This window comes from Buceros rhinoceros, unplaced genomic scaffold (genome assembly GCF_000710305.1).
Source record: "Buceros rhinoceros silvestris isolate BGI_N320 unplaced genomic scaffold, ASM71030v1 scaffold6822, whole genome shotgun sequence".
Classification (NCBI taxonomy): Eukaryota; Metazoa; Chordata; class Aves; order Bucerotiformes; family Bucerotidae; genus Buceros; species Buceros rhinoceros.
This window is the reverse complement of record NW_010400566.1, coordinates 7,495-32,643: the sequence shown is the minus strand read 5'-3', so window position 1 is coordinate 32,643 and position 25,149 is coordinate 7,495. Positions and strand designations below refer to the sequence as shown.

Below are 25,149 nucleotides of genomic sequence, written 5' to 3'. Positions count from 1 at the left end.
AGAACATCCCTGCTGCTTTTAGCGGGAGCTGAAGCAAGGCCCTGCGTAACCTCATCTAGTATGAAACATTTAAAATTAAAATGGGCTCCAAAATAGACACCGAGGAAATCCTGTAAGCCTCTCTATTCCCTTTTTTCCCCCCTTACTTTTCACGCCGGAGGCAGACTGGTATGGTCCCAGAAGCGAGTCGTGCTGCTGTTGTGGCTTTGCTTGGTGCTGGGTTTGTGTTTTCTGCCGCTCGCGTCTGTTCCTCAGTCCTCCTGGCTAGTCAGAAACTTGTGGGAATGAGGTTTAACTTCCCTAGGGAGATACTAATTTAGCTGGACTCTGGTTTTGAAACGCCTTGTGCGGTTTTTGTGCCCGTGCTGACTCAGCCATTATTGACACCGGGCTGCTCAAGCCAAACCGTCTGGTGGCTGCTCTGTGTTATAAATAAACCAAAGCAAATCGCGTGAGGGTCCTTTTGCGTTTGTGGGGTTGGGTTTTTGGGGTTTTGTGGTTTTTGGGGTTTTTTTGCGTTTTTCTGGCCGGGCTTTACTTCAGTTTTTCATCATCTAAAATAGGTTTGATAGTCTCTGTTTTGTCTGTGAAAGGGGCCTTAAGAAAATAAATAAGCATTTATAAGCTCTTTAAGACCCTTGCTGAAATACTGCTGTAAAAACATGATACATCCTGACTGCAAAGCTACATTATGTTTTCCTCCGACTTTGTCCTATTTATTTTCAGAACATGCTTGAAGAACTATTAATTCATCAGCCAGATGATCCAATTCAGTATATGATAAACCATTTAAAGCAAAACAACGATGATGGTAAGTGAAAACTGAGGCACCGTAAATCGTTCAACCCCTGATTTGTAAACAGCTCTGTGAAAGCTGCGCTTCAGTTGGCAGATGATGGATAAAACTTTTCAGACTGTGTCTTTGGGTGGGGGGGGGGGAAGGAAAAGGTGAGCGTTTTGGAATAGTTATAGGTAAGATGCTTTTAATTTCTTTTTTAGTGGGTAATCTAATAAAAAATGCACTTTAACAGTTATAACAATGAAACCCTCTAAGGGAATAACAAAGAGTTCTGGTGTATCAATTATTAATGCGTTCTGTGCCCCATCTGATATTTCCTGTTGTCTTTAAGCTCGCTAATTACTCCTTTTGTCAGGTGTAAATTTGGTTTCCTATTCTACCTGGGCTGGCAGATTCTCTGGGTTTTGATTAGTTAGTTCCTCGCTGCTGTTAATGAGTTCCACTGCTCGGTGGCGTCTCAGATGAAGGAGTGGGGAGCGCGCCGACGTGTGTGTAGAACAAAACCTGGGAAATGGAATAGGAAGCTTCTGCTCCTCGCAATAAAAGCATGTACACTCAATCAAATCAGTTGATTTACAAACTGTTCACCCTTAGGCAGATTATATTTGGATATGCACAACTGAACTATAATTTTTGTTCTGCATGAGCTGTCAGGGATAGCTGGTGTCACATTGCTTTGATGTTTCTTTAAAACCATAGTAAACCATTATGGAAGTTCTGCCGCAGCATCGGTGAAATCATTATCACTGGAGGTGTGCTGAGCTCTTAGTGGAGGTGATCAGATGGATGTTGATTGAAAAGCTGCTAAATATACATAGAAAAAAAAAATCAAATCCTGCAAATTGTGTCCAGCCTTTTCTGATGCAGGCAGCGTGAGTGATCAATCTATTTTATAGACCCGTGGCAAATGCGCAGAAGAATTTCATGTGGTTTGATAGAACGCTGATAAAATTTTGTCACTTTGAGCTAACATTTGTCCTGAAGCCCCGCAGTATTGTTTGGACAGAATTAGGCAGGTTTCCATTTCATGACTTCAGTACTTGGAGGCTAACGATAGAACTACAGCTGCTGTTTGTCAAAGGGAAAATGCTGTCTGCTTTTGGTCTGGAAAAACCTATTAAGGAGGGAAAGGAGCTCCAATTAAAATTAACGCCTAAATGTTGTTTTAAGAATAAATTATATGGAAAATAATGTAGCAGAAATCTGTAGCAGTGTTGATTTTACTTTTTGATCATGGCAGAAGGTGCTGACTATTTAGAAGAAAAAACCCTTATTAGAGCCATCAGTAAAGTGATGAATTTTCATGATCTTGCCTTGCCAGACAGTTTTAGCCCTAGAGAAAATTTCAAACAGAAATGTGTGGAAAAGAAGCATTGCATCTATCCCAGGTGTGAAGTTAGAAAACCTTTGTAATTAATAATAGGGTCTAAAGTACTCTTAGAAATAGAAACAAGGCTAATGATGATTGTAGTGTATAACGGTCCTGCAAATCTCATAGGTCAGAAGTGTGGCCAGGCTCTGCACCGCTGTTCTTTCACGCATTCCTTCTGACATCCTTAAGGAGCCCTATGAAGACTGATTATTCTTTTGCGTAGACAGAGATGCTAATTTTCTATGTTATATCTTGATTCGTGCTAATGAAAAAAGCTTTTAAGATCCAAGAGGCATTTCTGTGAGTTCTTCCTTGACAGTCAAACCTTGGAAGAAATGTTAAAAAGTTCTGCAGGAATGTTGATCGTGTACTATGTGCTTTTCCTGTTTCACAAAGGATCTCTCTTACAAGTTAAGCAAATTTTGTTGCGTTAATATTGAAATGATTAAGTCCAAATGGACTTAAATGGGACTCAGTGAGTCCAGCTGTTCCTCTGTGTTATTCCAGTATTCATTTTGTTGTTCCTAAAATCATTGTTGGTTGTTAAAACTTACTTTACTTGGAAGAGTAAATCCTGTAGCATCTCATCAGGACTAAAGGTGCAATGAAGTATGATTTGTTACTGAAGAAAAAGCCATTTTCTGGGTTTTTTTTCTGGCGTTATTTAGCTGCTGCTTCCGACCTCCAGTATTAAATAGTGACTATTTGCCGATTGGAGGGGGTTAAACGTTACATACAGTGGTGTCCTGGCTGTGCCCTCGTGTCATATGTTCAGGGAAAATGCTTTAGAGGAGACTTACAAGTGTGCAAATGAGTAAATCAGTGGATTACACTGCCCCATCTGCTGCCAGCCACTAAGCAGAGAGAAAACCAGATTTAGTACAAAGTGAGCATTTACAGTAGCCCTGGGCAATATTAAAGCATGATATGGTGTATATAATGGTATGTTTCGTTTTTTATCAAACGTTTGTCCAAGAAAGCTGTGTATTAAAGCTTCAATACCTAAGGGTTTTCTTGTGAATTTTAAATCATGCTCCTAGTTAAACCTCAAAAGGATCTGTGGATGGAAAGGTTTTTTGATTTTCTTTGAAGTGGTTTGAAGAAGTTGATTAGTGTTGGCACCCGAGCACTCTTTTATGACGCTGTTTATAAATAATTCCTAAGTACCGGGCTGGAGTTTCAAGGTGTTAGATTTTAAAAAAACCCTAGGATTTAATCACATTACATTTGAAAGAAATTAGGTGATAAAAACAGCTGATGTATCCTTTTAAAGTATTTTTCTACATTGTGTACTAGTTCTGTTGCACTTGCAAGAACCAATAAGGGGGGAGTTTTTCTTAAACCTTCCAAGTCAGATAACTTTGTCAAGATGAATCTCTAATTTGGGTTTCATGTATGTTTAAAAATTGCACCTGCCCAATAACTGTTAAGTGCGTGGAAGGCCTCATAAAAATACATTTCACATCCTTTCCTGTCTGCTGCCATCAGACACTCTCTCCCTTGGTTATCAAGAGCTGAAGAGGTTTTAGGGCGCGTAGATCCCTCCTCTGTTTTGACCCATGTTACTCCCAACAAATACTCATCAGTCCCTTCTGTATGTAGACTGGTTTTGTTTGGGGTTTGTTTGATGGATTGTTTTTCCCGAGGTATAGGGGAAAAATCAAAGATGTTAATATAAAACGAAAGCTCAAGGGGCTGCAAGCCAGGGCGTGTTCGTGGGAAAAGTCCCAAATGCTTTCCTACGAATGACTCCGTTTTCCCCTGTTTGTCTCACCTCTAATTCACCCCCAGTGAAGCTTACACTGGTGATGCCTGTGGTGGTGTTTGTGTGCATTAGATGAAGAACGCCTCAGATCTGGGATGCGTTTTTCCCACCTTACCCCCTCAGGGGGACATGCACGAAAGAAACACAAGATACAGAGATGAAGAAAAGTACTTCTTATGATGACTAGAAAAATTGAAGGTAGCTGTCAAAAAGCGTAAAGTGTGCTTGATTTAGCAAGATCTAGATTTTCTCTGAACCCTGACACAACCTATTTAGATAAAACTAAAGAGCAAAATTGCTTTTTTTTTGTGATGAGAGCCAAAAGCTTTGCCAAAGTAAAAAGTATTTTTACTACGATACTGAGTGAGGAAAGGGAGAAAAGAGGCGATCTCAAGAGGTCCCATCCAATCTCAACCATTCTATGATTATGATAACAGTCACTGTCAAATAGTCCCGTCCTGCATGTGTGAACTAAAATACTTGTTCATCACAGAATGTGTCAGGTCTAAATCCATGTTTTGGGAATAGAAGTCAAACACAGGTAAGGAAACATTTGTGTCTTATGCTCTGGTTCACCTGCTAAACTCTCCATGTGTTTAAATGGATTGGGAGATCTGTACCTATCTTGCATAGGTCTCCAAGTGGCACATCTAGTCGGAGTATTCATCTCATTGACCATGGAGATTAAGGGAAGACCCAGGGGACACTGACTTAGTGTCCCCTCTTTTCCCCCCAGCAGAGCCCAATCCTGAAGTCTCCACCCAGGCAGATTTTCCAGCTGAAGTAATTGTTTCATTGTGATTAGGTTTACATTATGCAATGCAATCGTGGACAACCAGTTGGGATTTTTGCTGTTCTGTGTCTTGACATTCACGTATTCTTGTTTCACAGCTCCAAGAATCTGTGTACTTGGTCCACCTGCTTCTGGGAAAACCACAGTGGTAAGTGTAGTCCCGTCAGGGTTACAATGCCATCCCCTCGCTTGTCTGCTTTCCTTGGAGCTCAGCACTCGTGGACATTTTATTCTGAGGAAATAATTTTCGGATAGAAGAGCACCAGACAAACAGAAGGGTGGCATTCCTAAGGGGTACCCCTGTGTATGACACTGCAGGTCAGATGGAAATGCTCAGTGAGCTCTGCAAGAACTCGCTCAGGTAGTGATACCGCTGTAATGTGACAGGATGCTGTCTGCCTCGTTTTTCCAGCTTTTTAGTAGGGCTAATTAAGCTGGAGGAGAACCACAGTCCTACGTTTGTGGTATTCCCATGTCATGGACTGCTCCAGCTGCATGGCCGGTTGTCTGTCATATCCAATGGTGCCGCTTCATTGAAAACATCTGAGTTGTATTTGAACCACAGAGAAAGCTGTGCGCAGAAGCGGGCAGATGGTGGTGGGGTGTGCATGCTAGGGAGAATGCTTTCTTCTTTAAAATCTGCATCGTAGTACAGTAGATGAAAAAGCCCTTGTTCAAAGCTCTAGACTTCTGGACTTCTTTATAAGAAACTGCTTAAAGTCACACTTACAGTCTCTATACTTAAATGGAAGGTTAGGAAAATGCTCTCTCTCTTTCTGCAGCCTTCTGAAGAAATGTTTCATTTTCTTTCCAGACATTTCAACCTGTATTTTTTTTCTTCTTCCATCAGGCAATGTGGCTTTGTAAACATTTGGATGCTGTACATATCTCTCGGGAGACTTTGTTATTCCAGGAAATATTAGCGCTGACCAAGGAGGCGAAGGCATATAAAGAAAGAAAACAGGTGTGTGTGAGGGTGTGATAACAGTGGTTCTCGTGTCGCGGGAGAGGAACGACATGGCATTCCCGTGCTTTCCACTGCTCTGAGTTGAGCAGAGCAGAGTCAATTTTCTTCTCTCTATGGTGGTTTGTACATTGGTTTGTGTATATGTAGAAGGGTGACCCTTGCTAGGTAAGAAGATATGAACAAGGGTTCTATGCCCTGTCAGGGCATAGAACAGGGCAGGAGAGGAAGGCAATATAAAGTAATGGAGGTCCTGGAAGCGTTAACCTTAGACATGAGCAACAGAATTGAGAAGTCCAGGTATGCACAATACAATTTAAAGCATGGTTCATTGTATCATTAAAGTATTTTCTATTTCAGCATGTTTGATAATCCCAATAAAACAAGCACTAATCTCTGAGGTCTCCTTCGGTACAAAACACTCTGGAAAATCTGTACACAAAGAATATTTTTTGATCTGACAGTGCTGTTTAGTTGTGTGTGCTTGATTTCTCTATGGTGTGACACAAATTACTTGGTGCATTAACTCAAATGGTGTGTGACCACCCAGTCAGTCACTGAAACCCCTGGAAGCCTCAAGCTGAGGTGGTAGCAGCTGACCGAAGAGGTGGTTCAGTTCTTGGGTTGATGTGCTGTAGCCAACTCTGAGTACTCAGTTTGCTCCAGACAGGTTTTTAAATCCATTCGTGCTCTGCTGTGGGCCTCCAAAGTAATGTCCAAAGGAGACAGCCTGAAGAACATTTTTTCCAGGTGTCTTGACTCGCAGGATTAGTTGAGCAGCAATGTAATTGTCTTGTTATTAAAGGCCAGTGACAAATAGATCAGAAAAATACGTTGAAATATCTTGAATTCACAGAAGCATCTCTGCTTCTGATTCCTGCCCTTTTAGCTGATTCCTTTCTCCAGATCTCAAGGTGTTGCATGAGTAGTAGAATGGAAGAGTCTGGTTTTCTGTGACTCTCTCTAGCAAGTCCACTAGTTTATCTTTTCTCCCTTGTCACCTATTTTCTTAAAGACTGAAGCATTTTCGTATCTGTGAGAATTCTACACCCCTGCTAAACTTGATTTGAATTGGCTATCAGATTCACAGTTGCTGAGATGGTAGTTGGTGTGATACATAGATTAATTTATTTTTTCCTTAGGAAATTATGCTGAAAACAGCGTAGTGTTTGCTACACTGAGTTAGTGAATGAAGTTTGGAGATGCTTTGAGTAATATACTTACAGATCTGAGAGGAAAAAGTTCATTTAACTCACTAAACTTACTGGCAAAAAGGTTTGCTTTTGGCTGAGATGATATAAAATGATTCTTATAAGAGTATGTACTTTGAAATCTTCATTCTAATTATTGGATTGTTTTGCTGGGTTCATAAATTTCAACTTGGAGAGGGAGAATTTAAAACAAAAATTCCCTTTGGTTTAATTACTGTAATTATTAACATATTTCAGACTATAGAGATGCGCTTTCAAGGGTGTCCTTTTGGGCTCATTTGATTTAAAAAATGGATGGTGCGGAAGATGAAAGTCAAAAATGTCAAGGCTAATCAGGTAGTAAGGAGCGCCCAAAGAGCAGAATCTCAGGGCGGTTTAGTACTGCGCCGTTTGCCTTTGTTTTTGAGATGTTAGATCCTAGAAAAACGTTTTCATGAAATCATTTCTTGTGTTCTTTTGTATGAGTTTGATTCTTCAAATGTAACTCTTAAAACTAGGAGGGAACTCCTTCCCTTTTCTAAATCAACGCACGCTTTACAATGACTGAAAATGCAGCCGAGTTACCATCTCAGGAGCTGTATTTCCCCCTTGCTGGTGCAAGTCTGCTGGCTAAAGCTACTGTTGCCGTAAGTTACCCCTGGTTCTGCTGACGGAAGGGGTAAACTCGACTCCTCTAGCATCCGTAACATCCATTAGCACTAATGGGGTTCGAATGTCTGCTCAGGAACAGGACAATAGCTGTTCATACTTCCTTTGGTACAACCAGGGCATTAAAAAGTTCTAATCCTGGCCAAAGCAATTTAATAAATGGAAAGAGGAAAAGCAGGGTTGAAGAGAGTGTTTTTGAAGATCTGGTGTGAAGATCATATAACGCACTTTAATGTTGTTAGAGGAACGTTTCGTGCCTATAAGGTTTCTGTGACTAAATTAACCCCCGTGCCAAAGGTTGATCTTTTTTAGGTCAGTAGGCCAATGTTACTAGATCTGGGCAAACGCTGCAAAAAGGTCCTCAAATGTTTGTTCACATATTTTACTTACTTATCTTTAGCCAAGCTTTCATCTCTCTTGTGTCTGCTCCCAGTGAACGTTAAAGCAGTTGAGTTTTCCTGGCACAAGGATTCATGGCAGGCGTGTTTAAAAGCTGTGATTATTCCTGAAGCTGTTTTAAAGTCGGACGTGCAGCCATTCCCTGACACACACCTGGCCACTTCCTAATGAGCACAGCTCAGGCAGGAAATTTTAAATATTGATTGTTGAAAGCAAAATGTGATCATTCTGCATGAAAAGATATTCTGAAAAGGAGTCAAATATTTTTGAATATTCAATAAATTTGAAGAACCACAAGCTATCAATAAATATTCCATGAAGAGAAAAAGAGGCTACATTTTTGGATAAATCATTGCAAATTATTCCCACATCGCTATTTATTATAATGTTAATAGGAAGCACCTTCAGGTTTTTCCTATAGTGAAGTCTAATGATGAGCTATTGCATGTTTCACTTTTCCTGTTAACTGCATAAAATAAGAAGTTGAAATAACTGAGGTAATTGTGGGCTTGTGGGCTGGGTGTGCTCTTAACACTACGCTAAATTGCAGTTAAGGTGTTTGCATACTACTTAATGCCTTCAAAGTGCTCTAGAGTTGCATCATATCCCAGTGCTTTTTAAGAAGAAATATAATAGAAGAGAGGAAAACCCAAGGCATCCTTATCAAAGCATGTTCAGCATTCTAATCTATGCCAGGACAAGCCACTATGAAGGAACAAAAAGGAGCTTTCCAGTCTTGGGTATGTGTAATGAAGTCCAGCCTGTCATGTGTATTTATCTGAACACGCTAAATCTAAACATTCATGATTCTCAGAATACTAAACCAAATTTCTTCGAACTCGACTGGTTTTCTCTCCAAGGTGCAAACTTGGAGGTCAGAAGTTTTAAGCTGTAGGTGTTTTCAGAACAAAAATATCCAAAATTTCCAATAAAAATGTCTAGTGAAAGTGCTTCCTCTCAAAACTGTAGCAGTGTTATGGAAAGATCATTGGAATATAACTCTGAGTAGATGCAGCCTGTAAGCTGAAGGATGATGTCCCTGAAATAACATGGGCTATTTAAAATTAATCATGACTGAGTACAGTTTTTCAACAGTGGAAATGGCAATTAAACTCGTTTATAGGAAGCGATCTGGGCATGAAATACGAGAGCAGCAGGTCTGCCCCGTAACCAGACCGAGTGTTGGGGCAGGCACAGAGCACCCTAGGAAGGACACAGGTCTGCAGTTACCAAACGTCCATGTGTCCGTTATCACACATTTCTGGGAGGAGCAGTCCCGTCTACCCGGCTCATGATATATTTATGTGAGTGTTTATGAGGGAAAATGTAAATGTGCTGTCTGATATGTATCAGATTTAATGATCCTGGTTGAATCATTAGGCATTCTGCAAGCAGCCTATTTAAAATGGTTTTGTCGGCCACTGCTCTGGAGGAGGAAAACTGCCCAGGAAATGAGACTGGAAAGGAGCCACAGAGAGCAGAAGGAACTGAACCACTGAGATACCCGCCTGTGTGGCCGCGATTGTTTTTGTGCAATATACCCTGCTCAGAAGAGAGGGCTGAGAATACCACTGCACGGAAAGGAGTTAGTGTAATTTTGGTTTAAATTGCTTTGGCAAGGCTTAGCAGAGCAGACCCCCAGCAGTCTCTAGCCTGTCTTGACATGACACATCAAAGAAGTAAGCAAGACGCTGGCTGTTTCTGATAGCAGCGTGATGCACCTTTGGAAGGTGGCAGAGTCAAAGCCACAGACCCAGGCTCCAGCAGCGAGAGGCTGCAGGAGGCTGTGACGCAGCACCCTGTGGGACCTGCTGACTTTCAAGCAACACAGCAATTTCTTTCCCTTTTTCTCTTTTACCTGCTTGAATGTCGCCTTGTGAATGGCAGATGTTAGGAAAGGCTCTGGGAGCTGGGGACAGCAGAGATAAACAAAACAGGAAAACCCACGGCCTGACCGGGCCACCTTGTCCCTTCCACAGCTGGATGAGAACTGGTCTCTCTTGTGTGTTCTGGAGTGTTTTCTCCACTCTACTTTGACGTGACTTGTGTGTAGCATTCCACCAGTCCTGGTGAAATTGTTTTGTGATCTAATGAAGACGATGGGTATGAAATGTTTCCATATAGTTGGCCGCGTTTTCATCATATCTATCTGCATCCTTTACATAAGACTTCTGAAAGATTCTTTTTTAACATTAAAATTAACTTTAAGCATAAAATGTATTTTAAATAAACTTTCCGGATGAGGAAGGAGTGAGAATTACTGGAAACTATGAAAGAAATCTCCTGAAAATCAGCCTCTCTCTGTAATTTGCTCGGAGTTTTGTCCGATGGCTGTTAGGATCATGAATGCTGACTCCTGACACCTCAAGCAGTAGTATGAGATACCTCTGGTAGAAAGGGCTGCTGGGGGACTTGATGTCCGTACGGATCCCTTTGCAGGTTTGGTGTCCAATGCGTGTGTCAGCGTGCAGAAAGTGTGGACATAGGCTTTGTGTTCAGCTTACATTTCCTAATGATTTTTGTGCCCTTATTAACTCTCTGATGTACTATGTTAGTGACCTGGGACTTGCACCGATTTATTTGTTTATTTTTAAGGAGTCATCTCACTTCACCTTTAACCGGAATATGACTGCATGGTAAAATTCCTTTTGAACTCAGCTGTGAATATTCAGCCTTTTTTTGTTCTTTCTTTAGAAAATTCCCAACGCACTTTGGGCCAATCTGATCCAGGAACGTCTGTCAAACGTGGACTGCATCAAACAAGTAAGAATTGCTCCTCAGAGGGCCGGTGGATAAGCACTTACACAACTCGTGCGTAGTAGTTAGCATTCCGAGTCCTGAGCAGAGGAGGGAATGGGGGCAAATCTTTGGAGGCTCTGGAGCGGATTGCTTTCTTGAACATCAGCAGAGGGAGTTTGGAGCTTTATTAACAGGATAAAGGGGAGGATGAGAGTATGCATATGCTAATCTTCTAGCACAGAGATGATCAAAGGCTGAACAAGCATAGCTTTGTTGATTGCCTGGGGCAACTGGCAGAGATACAGTGGACAAAACAGATAAACAGAAAATATATAAAAATCAATATGTTGAGTTAAAATCTTAACTCTTATTGAGGAAAGGGGGGGGAAGAGTCTTAACATTATTCATTTCAATTGTCCTTATTTCTCATTGTGTCTCTTTTTTCCTAACACAAGAAGAAAAAAACCCCTGCATTTGAACGTATTGTCTTCTAAGAAATAATTAATATATTCGCTGTTAGTTTACACAAACAGGCGGCTGAATAGGTTTAGCTGTATTCACAGTGTGTGGCTTTATTTTTTTCCTGTGTGCTTAGCCTTAATGTTAGTAGAGACTTTTAACACAGAACTGAAAGAGAACTTAAGTAGATGAATATTGGTTGAAATTAACGTCTGGGCTCAAGGAAAGCAAAATCTCTTTTATGTGGTTCCTTTAAAATCTCAGATGTTGTTATGGTTTATTGAATCTGTAATAAGTCCATTATAAGGGATTCTTTGTAGGAGACCTACTAATCTAATGGATAAAACCCTGATTCTAAACAGTGCCAAAACATGGCCTGCTCGTTATTTGATGCACTTCTGCAGAGGAACATGTCCAGTCCAAAGTAGGCGTTACATTCATGAAGGACTAAATAGCTTTTTTTTTCAGATAAATAGGATATGTTTTCAGAACAGTCGTTCTCTCACACCCTCACCTTTGGGTCAGGGGGTGCCTAGTACTTCCTGATCTCACAGAGATATTGCAAGGCTGATAGTTTTACTGAAATCTGTTGCTTCTCAACATCATCATCATCTACCTTGTTGGCCGAATAGAGCAGAGCTGGTAATTAACTTTGCATCGAAGTGTGAAAATTGTTTCTTAAAGCTTCTTAGCATTAGGCACTGAAAGAAACTGGAAATTTCGTGTGTTTTGTACTTCCTTCTCCATCTCCGTGGTTTTTGGTGTAGTCTGCAATGATCTGCAGACTGGATCCTTCCATCCGTGTAAACCAAAATCATCTTGGGGGCTGGGCCATTGCCTTGTAGTTAAGATGGTAATTCTGGAGCACAAAGGTGACTCCGGTGCAGAGGAGCATTAACAAAACTTGCAAGAAGAAATGAAAACATTTTTCCCCCTCCACTGGAAGGTTTTGGCTTTTAGAACTCAGATGATGTGAATAATTGCCAGAGAAGTCTTCACGTGTTTCAGTGCAACATCAACTATCAGAGCTGAAGCCACTGATTGATGGAAGTGGCTTTCAATGGCCCTGCCATGCGTAAGCTGGATCAGGTGGTCAGTTACAGTGTGTGCGCTGTGGGAAGGATAACTTGATCCGGATGGTAATGAATAGCTGGAGGTGTAATCTCTTCAATTGCTCCTGCCTGAGAGGTTTGCTAGAGGACATCCGTCTGTGTCATGTTTCTGTTGCGAGCACACAGCTGCAGCGAAATCAGTAGTGTGCTGGTCTCCTCAAGCACTAGCTCAGAACTCACAATAGCTAAACTTCAACCTAGCCATTATCTGACCCACTGGTTTCATGCGAACTTACTTTAGAATATTACCAATGGTATTCAGTGTTACTGAGAACAGTCATTAGGCTACACCAAACCTTTCCTGGCTTTCTGTGATCGCTGGCAGGGTTCTAGTTCTCCTTTTCATAGCGAGGGAAGGGTCTCTCAGTATTAGATCATGTAAACTCTGGCTCAGGTAACAAGGTGGTTAGACTGCCAGCAGCTGCAGAGTGTCCTGCCCTCATTTTGTGTTCCTGTTGTAACCACCAGCAACACCCAATCAGTGCTGGGTGTCTTATAGAACTAGGTGGGGGAAACCCTCTATAAAGCTTCCCTGAAGTTCAGCAAGAATGGAGTGGATGTTGTTGTAAAGTTTCAGCTATTTTCAGGAAAAACACATAACTGACTTTTCAAAGTTGTGATGGTTATTAAAAATCTTTTAATTAATAGGTAGTAATTCATGGTCACTGAAACTTCCTCACACTGTGTGTGTCTTTTCCATTTGAAAGGAGATCTATGCACTTTAATTGCAGTATTTTCCTGGTGTGATTGGAAATAGAATTAATACTGTGGATTTTTTTACATCCTTGAACAGATTTATGTCATTTCTTTCAAAACATGAGTCAGCTTTTTTTTTTCTTACTGAAACTGTTACTAGATGAGGAGCAGTGTGTTGGACTATAGTACTACCAGCTGTTTGTTTTATTTCTCCTTGTGGTGTCATTGGCTTGGCTTTAATTGTACGGCTTTCATCCCACTGACAGTAGGAATACAGAAATTTTTGTGCCGTTGTTTTGACACACACAGGTTTATGGATGTCACATGCATTCTCTAAGGAGAACGTTTTTATTGATCAACAGCTCTGCTGAGACTGTGTTATGTGTTCTAATACAAATGTAGGTAGGACTGCGAGGGATCAGGCTGGTAGGTCTTCCCGCATACGCTGGAAACTTATTACAAGCATTATGTTAGAACCTGGGACTTGTGAAGCTGATGTGAAAACTTTTCATCTCCCGGAGTTAGTACACCTCTGACGGCTGGGGGCGTGCAGGGATTTAGAGAACTGGAGGAGGCGAGTGGAGAGATTGCTATGTGATGAATTTGTGAGCGAGCGAGCTGAGCAACCTTACTGATGTCTTAGGACTGTTTGGAAACCAAACTTAGGCCAGTGATTCACCCAGGATGGAGCAGAATTACTTTTGGTTGGTATTCAACAGTGTGGGAGCAGAGTGGCTGTCCTTGAAAGGGAAAGCAAAGAGAGCAATAGCTGTTGGGTCTTTTTGGGTTTTCCTTGGCAGATACAGATCACCCTGTTGTCTTTCTGAAACTCCATGCAAGGCTGGTGGTGTTACATCGGTTTAGCTCTGGAGAGAATCTGCCTATTCACCATCATCTTTGTTTTCCAACAAGAATGTGGGGGGTTTGTTTTCGGTTTTGTTTTTTAATAGCTTTGCAGCTTACTCAACCTGCAAAAATAATGTGGGGAATAAGAGGTTCTTTCTAATGGGAAATTTGTTCAAGTTTGAGCTGCTTGCATCATGCCTCCTGCTGATGTTGATGGACTGCAGGAGCTGGGTTGACAACATTTCTACTGCACTCCTCAGTCTGCTGTTGTCTGAAGATCTCAGAAATTTTAGATCCATGCTGGCAAAGCTATTCCAATGCTTTTTTTTAACATTGTCGTCTGTCTCCTTTCTTCAGATGGTATTAAAAGGCATGTAGTACTTGTTCAAAAATACTGAATGATGATGAGGGAAGACTGTTGCCATGACTCGTTTTCCTAAAGGCAGCAGCATCCATAACCTTTGATCTTCATGCGTGTGGCTGAGATTTCTTTCAAATGCACCACATAATTCAGCATCACTTCTTTGCACTGTCCCTTTTCATTATTCTAAGGCAGAGTCAATTTTGGATTTTGTAATTAAAAAAATTAGGAGGTACAGGTTAGATAACAAGAGAGAACTTGATTACCTCGGTCACTACTATGGGGTACAAAGTGTGAAAGTGTATAGGCTGGGTATTTTAGCTGAGAGTAGGGACAGCAAAGGAATGAGGTTTACAGTTGGAATGACTTTGAGCATTTCCTTTCCTCCAGGCTCCTCAAATCTGGAGAGGAAAGAGATGGCTTTGAAAGTATTTCCTTGTTGCTGATTTTCAGCATGGCATGGTCTGCATGGAGCACCTGGCATTAAGGCAACAACAGAAGGCTGTTTACAGCAGTCTTCGTGTGGGAAGGGACTGAGGTTTCCAGCTGAAAGAGAGGGAACAGTGACCACGACGTAAAGGACTGTGGAATTACTCACTTTTAGCCTTTGTTCCACCCTTGATGTGATGAGGTGCAATCCATGCATGGATGTCAGATTACTGCTATCAAGAACAAAAAGTAGATGGCTTCTTAAAGAAACAAATTTACCATGTGAAGTTACTAATTACACTTTAATGATAGTCAGGAGGGCAAAAAAGAGCAGTGTTTGCATGAAGCATGATAGGCATATTTTAAGTCAGGTCTTGCTCTGCTGTGTCTTGCTTCCTCTTCCCTCATTCCCAAGCCACACTTCCTTTTTACTCTCTTTTTTTCTTTTTCTTTTTTTTTTTTTTTCATCTGTGACATCTGCTTGGAGCTTGTCCCTCCTGTGATACCACACTACTTGCAGCTGTTCAGACCTCCAGCTCTGAGCTGAGCATGGGGTGCCCTGAGCATACGGCCTTTTTGATGTGTGATAAAACAGAACCAAGCCACTGGGGGTATGGAGAGGGAATGCAGCAGAATATCAATAAACCTGTTCTGAACAAAGCTGCGGCTCTGTGGTGGAATAGACATTTCACTGAAGTGTCAAGTAGATGGATAATGTATTCTAATTAGAGACCGACTGATAGCCTGGAACTCAGAGACCTTTGGAAATAAGATCCAAAATGCTAACTATTTTTGTAGTCTGTGTTTATTTTGCATTTTTAAAAATATATTTCTTGCAGGAAGCTATTTACTGGGCTGTGTTTTCTTACATTCCAAAAACTTTATACCTTTAACAGGCTTGTTGCCTGTTTCAAGGACCTTTGAAATGTGTATATAAACCTCTTGAAGTTTGCTCTACATTGTTAAAATACAATATTGTGTTTACTGCCTGTTGCTCAGCATGTGACTTTGAGCAATAGCTGTAGTGCCATCAGGAGCAATGGATTTGTGGGGTGCTTTTTTTCGGTTGTTCTGGTTTAGTTTCCAAAAGTGTTGCACTTGGAGAGGAGGAAGAGAAGCCAGATTTGTAGTCTGTGTAAATTGGCATAGATTTATTGGCATCGGAACTCTGATGTACAGGCACGATATATTCAGCAGTAGTGCTGACGTTCCTAGCATGCCACTAAAATACCATGCAGCCTCGTCTGCGGCACGTCCCAGGGGATAAATTGATTTCTGGGCACCAGTGTGACCTTAAACGGTGGATCTTTCTAATTCAACAGTGCAAACACTGGGAGTGGCCAGAATGCCGTGCAGTTACCTGAGTCTCCTATTTTCCACAGCTATCAGCAGGATGACACGTTCCCGAAGTGAGGCTAATTAAGGCATTTTAAATAGTCTACTCTGTTTTCTTGTATAATTGGAATGTCCCTGTTTCCTCCCACAAAAGTTACAGAGATATGTTTCCCTGAAATACTCCTAAAACCTTTGGTCCCCGTACCGCCAGCGCTTCCAGGAGATGTGGAGATGACGCTACTGCTAGCTAATGAGAAATTGAAATCCCCTCTTTATTCCAGGGCAAAGAAGTTTTCCACATTTGTTGTAGTATCACTGAGTTATTTTGAGGTATAGGATATATATTTTGAGGACAAGGACATGTGTGGTTAAGCAACTCACAGATAAATTAGAGAAAGTTCAGAAGATTCAGTCTTGAGCTTGGGAAGTGGATTAGATTTCAAATACTGCATCGCACAAACGGAGTGAGGCTGCAGCTCTCCTACGGCATTTCACAGATCTGTAAATGTTTTTTTAAAGATGCTCAATCCAACACTTAGCTGGCTATAACAAGGACTTAAGGGAGCAAAAGGCTCTTTTTTCTTTCTTTTGCTCTGTTGCTTCATTAGCTTTGGGAACGCTGGTTCCATTACTATGAGTTTTCCTGTATAATTTAAGAAAATAATGAAAGCGTGCATATTTTCCTCAGTGTTCTTGGCATTAAATCTGTCTTTAGATTTGTTTATCCTCTTTTTTATACACAGTGTGGGCTGGTATCCTTTTGAATATTTCAAAACTGTAGAAATTGTTTTGGGTTGTTTTTATTCAAGATAGAATTTTCTTTTTTTTTTTGAAGACTGAAACATGGGGGGAAAAAATCATTGCTACAATTCGTAAGTTCCCATTGCTCTGTGGCAGTGGTATTCACACATGCCATTTCACAAAAACATCAGTGCTCCATGTTTGCTTCCTTCTCTCACAAGCATTGACAACAAATATAGTGCTGCTGTGGGATCAGAGTGAGGTGGGGTTTGTGCAAATAGCACTGATATTTAGTGCTGATTTTTGTTTTCTCTCTTCCAGGATCAATAACTGTTTCATGTTTTTGTTCAATAGGGATGGATTTTGGAAGGCTTCCCTGAAAATCAGGAGCAGGCATGGATGCTGCAGTCAGCTGGCATCATTCCTAGGCATGCTGGTAAGCAGCACATGATTTGTGTGTGATTGCATCCAACAGGAAAGACTGGAAGTGTTTCTCCTCCAAAATCCTCAATAAATTCAATACCGGTACTGAAGACACCGGAGTCACCGAACAGTAGAATATTTCCGTATGGTTCAGATTCACTCAAAAACTTGAGGTAACTAGTGAGACTTTAACCCATGTCTTCCACACATGAACCCTTTTCTTCTCCCTCGTTAGAATTGTATAAATTCAAAACCACTCCAGCAAGTGTCTCTGAGCAGCTTTAGTTCTGTTCTAGGAGTGGGACTAAGTTTTCTCGGACCTCTATATCTAGAAAGCAGCCTTTATCCTCAGACCAAAACAATTCCTCAGCACTAAATACAAATTCATCCTTCTGTTCAATTAGAAAATGCAAACTTAGCAAACTTTACTCCACCAAGTGAAGTGGAGATGTCATGATTTTAAGCTTGACCTTTCAGAGTATGGGTGTATTCTGAATTAAGAGAAACATTGGAACATTTGTTTACTGGCAAAGTGCTGATAGACAAGACCCTGGCAAGCTCTGCTTACCATCTAGAAGAAGCCAGTTGTCCCAAATTAATATAGTTAGAGAGCCTATTTAGCACGTAAGAAATAATTACAGTTGTGTGGCATACCGTGTAAAATGATAAACGTAGATCTTGCTGGTGGATAGTGAGCAGAATATTAGCAACTGGATGAATTGTCACTTTGAATTTGAGTGATATTCGACTGTTAATGAAGAATTCTGAATCACTGCAATACAGTCAGGCAAAATTGTTTAATGTCTAGTATTTGCATGTATTTTTAATACAGCTAATAACATCTGAAGTTGAGTTTTGCTCACAATTATATCTATGCAACCAAGACCTGAATGAGAATCTTAAAACTCAGTCTGTCTAGTTAATCAAAAAGAAAATTGAGAGGAGATGAGATTTATGGTGTGTGAGTGCCTTAATAGGGAGAAAAGCTTCTGAAAGAGCTATTTGATACAGAGAAGAAAGTCCTAAGAACAGCTTGTTTGAAACCTGTAATCAAATGCACAGAAAATAGTAATTAAATTACGGTATTTAACTGTGAGGATGATTAACCAAAAGCAACCTAAGGAACTGTCAGATTCTCCATCTTTTGATGCTTTCTAATCATGTTTGAACACTTTTCTGTGTGGTTATCGCAAAATTAATTTCACTGGTCTCACTACCAAAGGACCTGGTGAAAAGGGATCGGTGGTGGTGTAGAAGGGAATCAGACTCGAGTGATATGTGGGTACAGCATAAGGGAGGGAGAACCTTGTTAATTGGGATGGCTGATGGGGACAGCTAGTACTCCTGGGTACGGGGCAGGATTAATGTATATTTTATCCCACTACACTTGCTTAGGATGTGGAGCAAAATTCTGATTAAAAAGTGAAATATTTGGAGGTAGAATACTGGGAAAGGAAAATGAGGCAAATGTGTTTGAAATACATTAATCCATCTTTAATACTATGATATACCTAGACAGTTACGGGAAATAAAGCAAGTAACTAACAAGAGCCACACTTCTTTCTCTTTTCTTCCCTTTTTTGTGTGCCTAGTTGTGCTTTATGCTGCAGACACTGTGCTGATCGAGAGGAACAGCGGGAAAAGGCTTGATCCCCTCACAGGAGGTGCAGTATGTGTTTGTTCCTGATCTCCGCTAGAAACTGAGGCGTTGCTTTCACTCAGAAATGTTATACCAGTGGGATTAAAATTTAATTGGTATTCCTTTGAGAACTACTAGGAATTTATAACTATAAATTTAAACTATTTGGGAAAAGTATTTGGTGATTTGTGGCATTATTTTCTGTGCCAATAAAATACGGGGCAATGTAAAGGTCAGTATTGAGCCTGCAAACAGGCAGTACAGAATATTTGAAGTTTAGATCTGTCCATACGAGCCTACACTGGGCTGTGCATCTTTGCTAAATCCTGTGTTTTTCCTCTGTGGTGCAGGTATGCTTTTAGGGATCTTCCATTAAATCGCTGTCGAATAGACTTAGCTCTGTATTGTCTGTTGAGTATCATTATCAATCATCTGTCATGAAATAAAATCCTGGCATTGCTCAATAAAAAAATCACGTTGGATGTTTTAGGAGTGGAATCAGGAGGGATGTTCTTAACTGAAAAAATGTCTTTTGTTTGCTGTAAAAGAGATTTTGGTATCAAAGGTTCAGTCTAAGAATTTGGAGAGCTATCCCCAGTTCCCTGTCCCTTCTCATCATGTCGTCTTGGCTATACGGGTGGGCAGTTTCCCTGGCCGCTGCCTACCTGTGCATCTGCAGAGTAACGGTCAGCTGTCAGTAGAAGTAGCGAGGGAAATGCACAGGCTTTTGCTTGTGCCACAATATACAGCTTAAACAAAGGCCTTGATTTTGTTTAGGAAACTTTTTGGAGCTGAGCAAGACCTGTTAAATCATCCTCTAATCAGTGTCTACCTTCTAGAGGTGTACCATACGACCTTTGACTGGCCAAGTGATCCACTGGTACAGCAACGGTTGGTGAAACCAGAAGATCTGTCTGAAGAGGAGATATCAAAGAAACTGCTGGAATATCATAGAAATTTCCCTGGGGTTTTCCAGATCTACCAGAAAATTTTGAAATCAATCAATGCAGACCAGCCTTCCATGGATGTCCTCTCGCAGGGTAAATACGTCCCTTTATGACAACTCTGATAGCTGATGAACTCTAAGTTGTGAGGTAGTTCCTAGCCAGTAGAGACAGTTTGAAGAATTAGGATTAGTCAACACGGATGGCTCCTTGCTTCAGTCGTGTTCTATTCAGTACAGCCTTTGGGCTGTTGCTCTTAATTATTCCCAGGACAGAAGTGCAGGTAACTGGAAAGTCTTAGTTCCAGAGTCTTGCCAAGGACCAACTGACTTGATAGAGCAAATGTCACGGCTGTTTCTGCAAGCGCCTCTTCTAAGAGGCTGCGCTGTGACTCAATTGTTAATCTCCCAAAGGGCTCATGCCTTCCACAGGTCTGATAACCAGGAGCAGGAGTAGGTGAAAGCTGGTAACTTTTCATTATTTAAAAGCTGTTTGTGCTGGTAGCTTTTCTGTTCAACAATTCATGTTTGCCTTTGCTTGACTGTAATGCAATCTGACTTGTAATGTTGATTCTTCAAAAAGAGAATAAGGAAACTGCCAGAAAGACCAACTGATGATGGACTTTGTAGCTGTCAGTCTGTAGATGATCTGTTATATCCCAGTAATTTTGCATCTCAAAAAGGTCTTTTTTTAATAACAAGTGCTGCACTTTTAAGATAAACAAGTAGGAAGTTTATATTCTGAATTTACACATTAATTACCTCTAAATTACTTAATTAAATTTAAAAGTTCATATCATCATTCATAAAGAATTCATGCCTTGAATTGTAAATAAAAATGTGAGTGCCTGAATATTAATTATTATTAATTAATAATGTAGTGAGATAAATTGAAAACTGGAATGAAAAAATCCTCTCTAGATCTTTTTTCTGTAGTGCATCAAGCAGCCAGATTTTTTTTTTAAGAATAATTAGATGTGGAGACTGTCTAGGGGATCATTACTCCTAATTAACTTGGTTATTTACTGCAAATTAAGCATCATTTGTAAGCAGGGTGCTTTGCCTGTAATGTTTGTGCTTTTCAAGACACTGGGTTATGGAAAATGTTCAGAATAACTAGAGCACTCCTCGGGTAGCTCGTACTTGTTTTTTAGGAGCGCACACTCTGTTTTCTGTAATGATTTTCCAGGGGTTTTGTTAACTGGTTTTATTGCTTTAGATAGAATTTAAAAAGGAAAAGGAGAGCTCTCAGCAATATTATTACTATTGTGGATGATTTCGTGCAGTTATAAAATGTTGTGAACTCTAAAAACTGTAACGCAGTCACTGCTAATGGGTGCTAGGACGTGGGACACCAGTTTCAGCGGTACGGTTGGTATCCCTGAACAGCTTGTGGCACTGGAGACGGAGATGGGTACGATCCCGTGGAGATGCAGCGTGGGTTAGTTTCTCAGTACTTTAGGTCCACTATCCAGAAACAGCAGGGCTGGAGTTTGCTGGAGAAGCTTCTTTACCACAAAAAGATTTTATAATGATACCAGTGTCTAGCAGAGGGGCCTCAGAAGAGCTGTTAGTTAGGGTAGAGCAAGGTCGCAACAGTGGTAGTTAAAATACTGATCCACGTGGTGTTCTCCCACAGTCCTTCTGTGGTTTTTTAGTGTGGCCTTATGATTCATATGAACATTAATGTCTAAGCCTGTCCTATTTGTTAGACTGAAATACCATTTTATTACAAGGACTCTTGAGTCTAGAGAGTCTTTTATTTGAACTGGAGATGGTTGGGCAAATACTTCATTATGTCCATTGCAATTAGAAAGGAAATCCAAGCCTGTAGGTGTGCCCCTGCTGCTCTGATCGGGGTAGCCGTGGCAGGCAGGGTATGTGGCGTGACGCTTAGCCTTGCCCTTTGACTCTGCCGTCCCTGGAAAGCTTGTGTAGCTTGTGCTGAAGCTTGAGCTGCCCTCTTCACTGGTCTGGTTAGCCAGAAAGGGGGAGTAAGAGCGTTTGGATTCATCCTCGCTGCCAAGCCATGTTGTGTTTTTGCTTCTTGGTGATCTGTTGGATTCTCTTTTGAAATTGTAACAAAGTTCAGACCTCTATAACACAGCTATGTTGATGCCCTGTGGTCTTTCCAAACCTCTTACAATCTGTGAATTGACTGAATGTAGTATTTCCTACATGATACAAAATGTAGAATGATGTCCAGCAGACGGAAGTGGACAGAGAAACTCAAATATCCTTTGTATGTTATGCGAAAGTGATGGACAAAAGAATAAAATCATACTCGGTTATGTGTTGTCATGACATTCTGTGCTGCAAGTCTTTAATTGTAATTAGGGATCTGTTAATCTCACACACAGAGCTGGGGAAATGTCGTATTAATTTAACATCCTGAGTTTTTGAACTTAAATATTCATTCAGAAACTGCAGAAAGTTTTACGGGTAATTATATCCCTCTCTAATTTGCATGGTAAAATTCTACCTATCAAGCAAAAATTACTTCTGCTAAAAACAACATGGTAAAAGAGCAATTATTAATTGAATCTGCTCTTTAAAATGCTTTGACATCTTCTGATGAAAGAAGGTGTAGGAGCGTAGTGATAGGAAGATTTCTGAAGTGCCTCTCGGTGTAAGTTGCTGACATGACAGTTTTATCAGTCCTGATTTTGTGTGGAGTATCCAGACATTTCAGTGATAAAATAAATATTGATTAACATGACAACGCTCTTTAAAAAAGAGAGACGTTAATCAATGTGATTTGGGTTTTGGTTGGTTGGTTTGGTTTAAGAAATAAGGTATAAACTGTGTTTCTTGCCTTTCTCTCATGTTCTAGTTCTTACCTATGTCCAAACACGGCACCGATCAGCCGCCCCCTTTACACCACGGATTCTCTTTTGTGGACCCCCAGGCAGTGGGAAGAGCCTGCAGGCAGCACTAATAGCTCAGAAATACGGTGTTGTCAACAGTAAGTCCTCAGTAAATATGCACTTTGCTCAATTCCCCCTTTCTCTCTTTTTGATCATTTATCTTTTGCTGTCTCTCTTTCTCGCTTGCTCATAAAATTTCTCTGTTTGTCCATTGCTGTGGATGTCAAATTTTTTGAGGGATGTGAAAGGTAGTTCAGTGAAGAAATAGAAACCGATAGAGCATATATTCTGTGACAAACCAGCTCCAGCTTATTTTAGTCATCATTTTTTATACCCTTCACATCAGTATTTTTCCATGCGTTAGATGCCTGTAGTGCTCTGAATTCTTCTGCGGATCGGTGGATCATGAGTAATGTCTCTGCAGTTTCAGCTCTCTGACCAAAATAGGGGCTCTTTTAAAACGGAATTTACTCTGAATTTTAATGAAGACTCAGGTTCTGTACATCTGAAGTAATGTATTAGAAAAGGAAGCAATCGTGTACAAGTGCCTTCTCTTTCTTTTGTAAAGGGAGGCCCAGAACATTCTGTGTGAGGCATGGTCATGGCCAGCATGCTAGTGTTAAGAAGTGCTGGAAAATGACTCTGTTGCTCGGTGACAGGATCAATGCAATAATATCTTCTAAGAATGGAGTAGCCATAAATTATTTTAAACAGCTGCCTGATATCTGTACAGTTTGCTGATGAGTCGTATTGTCTTTAAGTACAGTGCACATTTGTTTCATGAGAATTCTTTCAATGTACGCCAAATGAAAAAAGCAGAGTTAAGTAGGTGGTGATTTTTTTTTTTTAATCTTCGGGAGTTTCTCGAATGTGTTAAAGAAAAATTAACTTGTTCTTATGCTTCTGGTTATTTTTCTGAACTTTATTTCTAAAACCACAAGTCTGATAGTGTTTTCATCTGGGTCAAAATTTGCATTTTTTTTGAAGGAACTACTACATAAGAGAATTGCAGCTGATTTTACTAAATACCATCACCACTGCCTTACCCATAGGTTGAGTTTTATTTTAAGTATACTCTAAACCAAATATTTGTAAAGTATTTAAAACAAAGTTGGAAAACCATCAGTTTTCTGAGGAGTATTCAGCATGTTCTTCATTTCCAATGAGGCCATTGGGATTTAAGCTCAGGCTTAAAAATTTAATCCTATGTTTTAATGGTCCCATGAACGGACTTGAATTTAGGTTATATGTATTAGTTGCCCTAAGCTGGGGTCTATGCACTGAGTTTCTGTTAATTTTTTACATCATCAGTGGTGAATGTGAACTTGCTTCTCCAGGACAAGTAGTGACTGTTAACATTTGTGTTCATCCCTTGTCACTTAAACGTTAAATTTCATCAGCTTTGTCCAGGAAACACTCCTGTGGAGAATTTTACTCGTTTGCCAAGCAGTGTGGTTAACGCTGACAGAGCAGAGGAAAGGGCTTGCTGCTTTTTCTGCTGGAGTCTCTGCGGCTGTAGATGAGGGTGCATTGGTTTCAGAAAAGGTGCAATCAACTGACAATTATTAATTGAAAGGTCATGCAGGAATGTACAGAGTGACTGTTAGCTAATATTTACCAAAACCGAGTTGGAACGAGGACTTGTGATGTTGTGGAACCTCTCTGCAAAGCAAGGGTCAGGACTGTTGTATCTAGCTGGCGCGGGGCAGACGGACTCGGTAACTTGGTCGGGCAGTGCCATCCGAGCCTCTAGCAGCAGCTTTTCACATACAGCCGTCCTGACTGGAACTCGACATGTGCATCCCCTGGTGTTCTGCCTGTTTGAAGGCTGTGATAATAGTGCATTAGCGTGGCTCTTTAAATGTAATTCTTACATGATCATTAAATGATCCAGGGAGTTGCTCCCTTGAACTGCGCGTTACCCCGCGCCTCCAGCAGTGTGCTTCCGATGCTGTTCGGCGGGGGTAGCTTTATTCAGTAATTACAAGTTTATGAGAAGTGAAACCCACTACCAATCCCTTGAGTTATTATTCCAGAAAGATATTTGATTAATACCTTTCTCACTCTGTTTTTAATATTTTCTTTGCCAAATGTATTCTTTTTTATTCAGTATTCTCCCCAGCTCAGTTTTGGCTTTTTTGCTCTGCTTGGCCAAAAAAAAAAAAAAAATCCAGAAAACAAACCCCAAACCCTACAATTTTTATTTTATTCAGTGACCTTATTACAGTATGCGGCTTCTGGGGTTTTTTGTTTCTTTTATTTGTTGCTTCCTTTTTAAAATTTAACCTTGTGTCTTTTTTGTTCTTCCTTCCTGTCAGTTTGCTGTGGGCAACTGCTAAAGGAAACTATTGCAGACAAGACAAAACTTGGAGAACTCATTAAGCCTTATGTTGACAATGGATACCCAGGTAGGGCACGTTGTTGTCTCATTATGCTGTAGTTTAAAATTCGTGGCAAAAAAAGAGCTTGTGAGTGAATTTTTCTTGGTCAGATTCTAATCTGAGTTACATCAGAGTGATCTGGATGTTGATTAATTCCATTAGTTACGTGTGATTTGTAGCACTGCGGAGCAGAAATCAGATTTCTAAGCTCTTCGATATCTTCAAAG

At 40.6% G+C, this 25,149-nt stretch overlaps 1 protein-coding gene across 1 annotated transcript; it reads left to right on the top strand.

The window, feature by feature from the left end:
• Positions 1–726: 726 nt before the first annotated feature.
• On the top strand, positions 727–24,949 carry AK8 (adenylate kinase 8; the record flags this gene model as incomplete). Its single annotated transcript, XM_010131908.1, has 9 exons — positions 727–811; positions 4,828–4,877; positions 5,580–5,693; positions 10,646–10,714; positions 17,024–17,105; positions 18,685–18,756; positions 19,571–19,771; positions 22,508–22,639; positions 24,860–24,949. Coding segments are annotated over 9 exons (895 nt in total), but the record flags the coding sequence as incomplete, so codon positions are not given.
• Between the last annotated feature and the right edge of the window lie 200 nt (positions 24,950–25,149).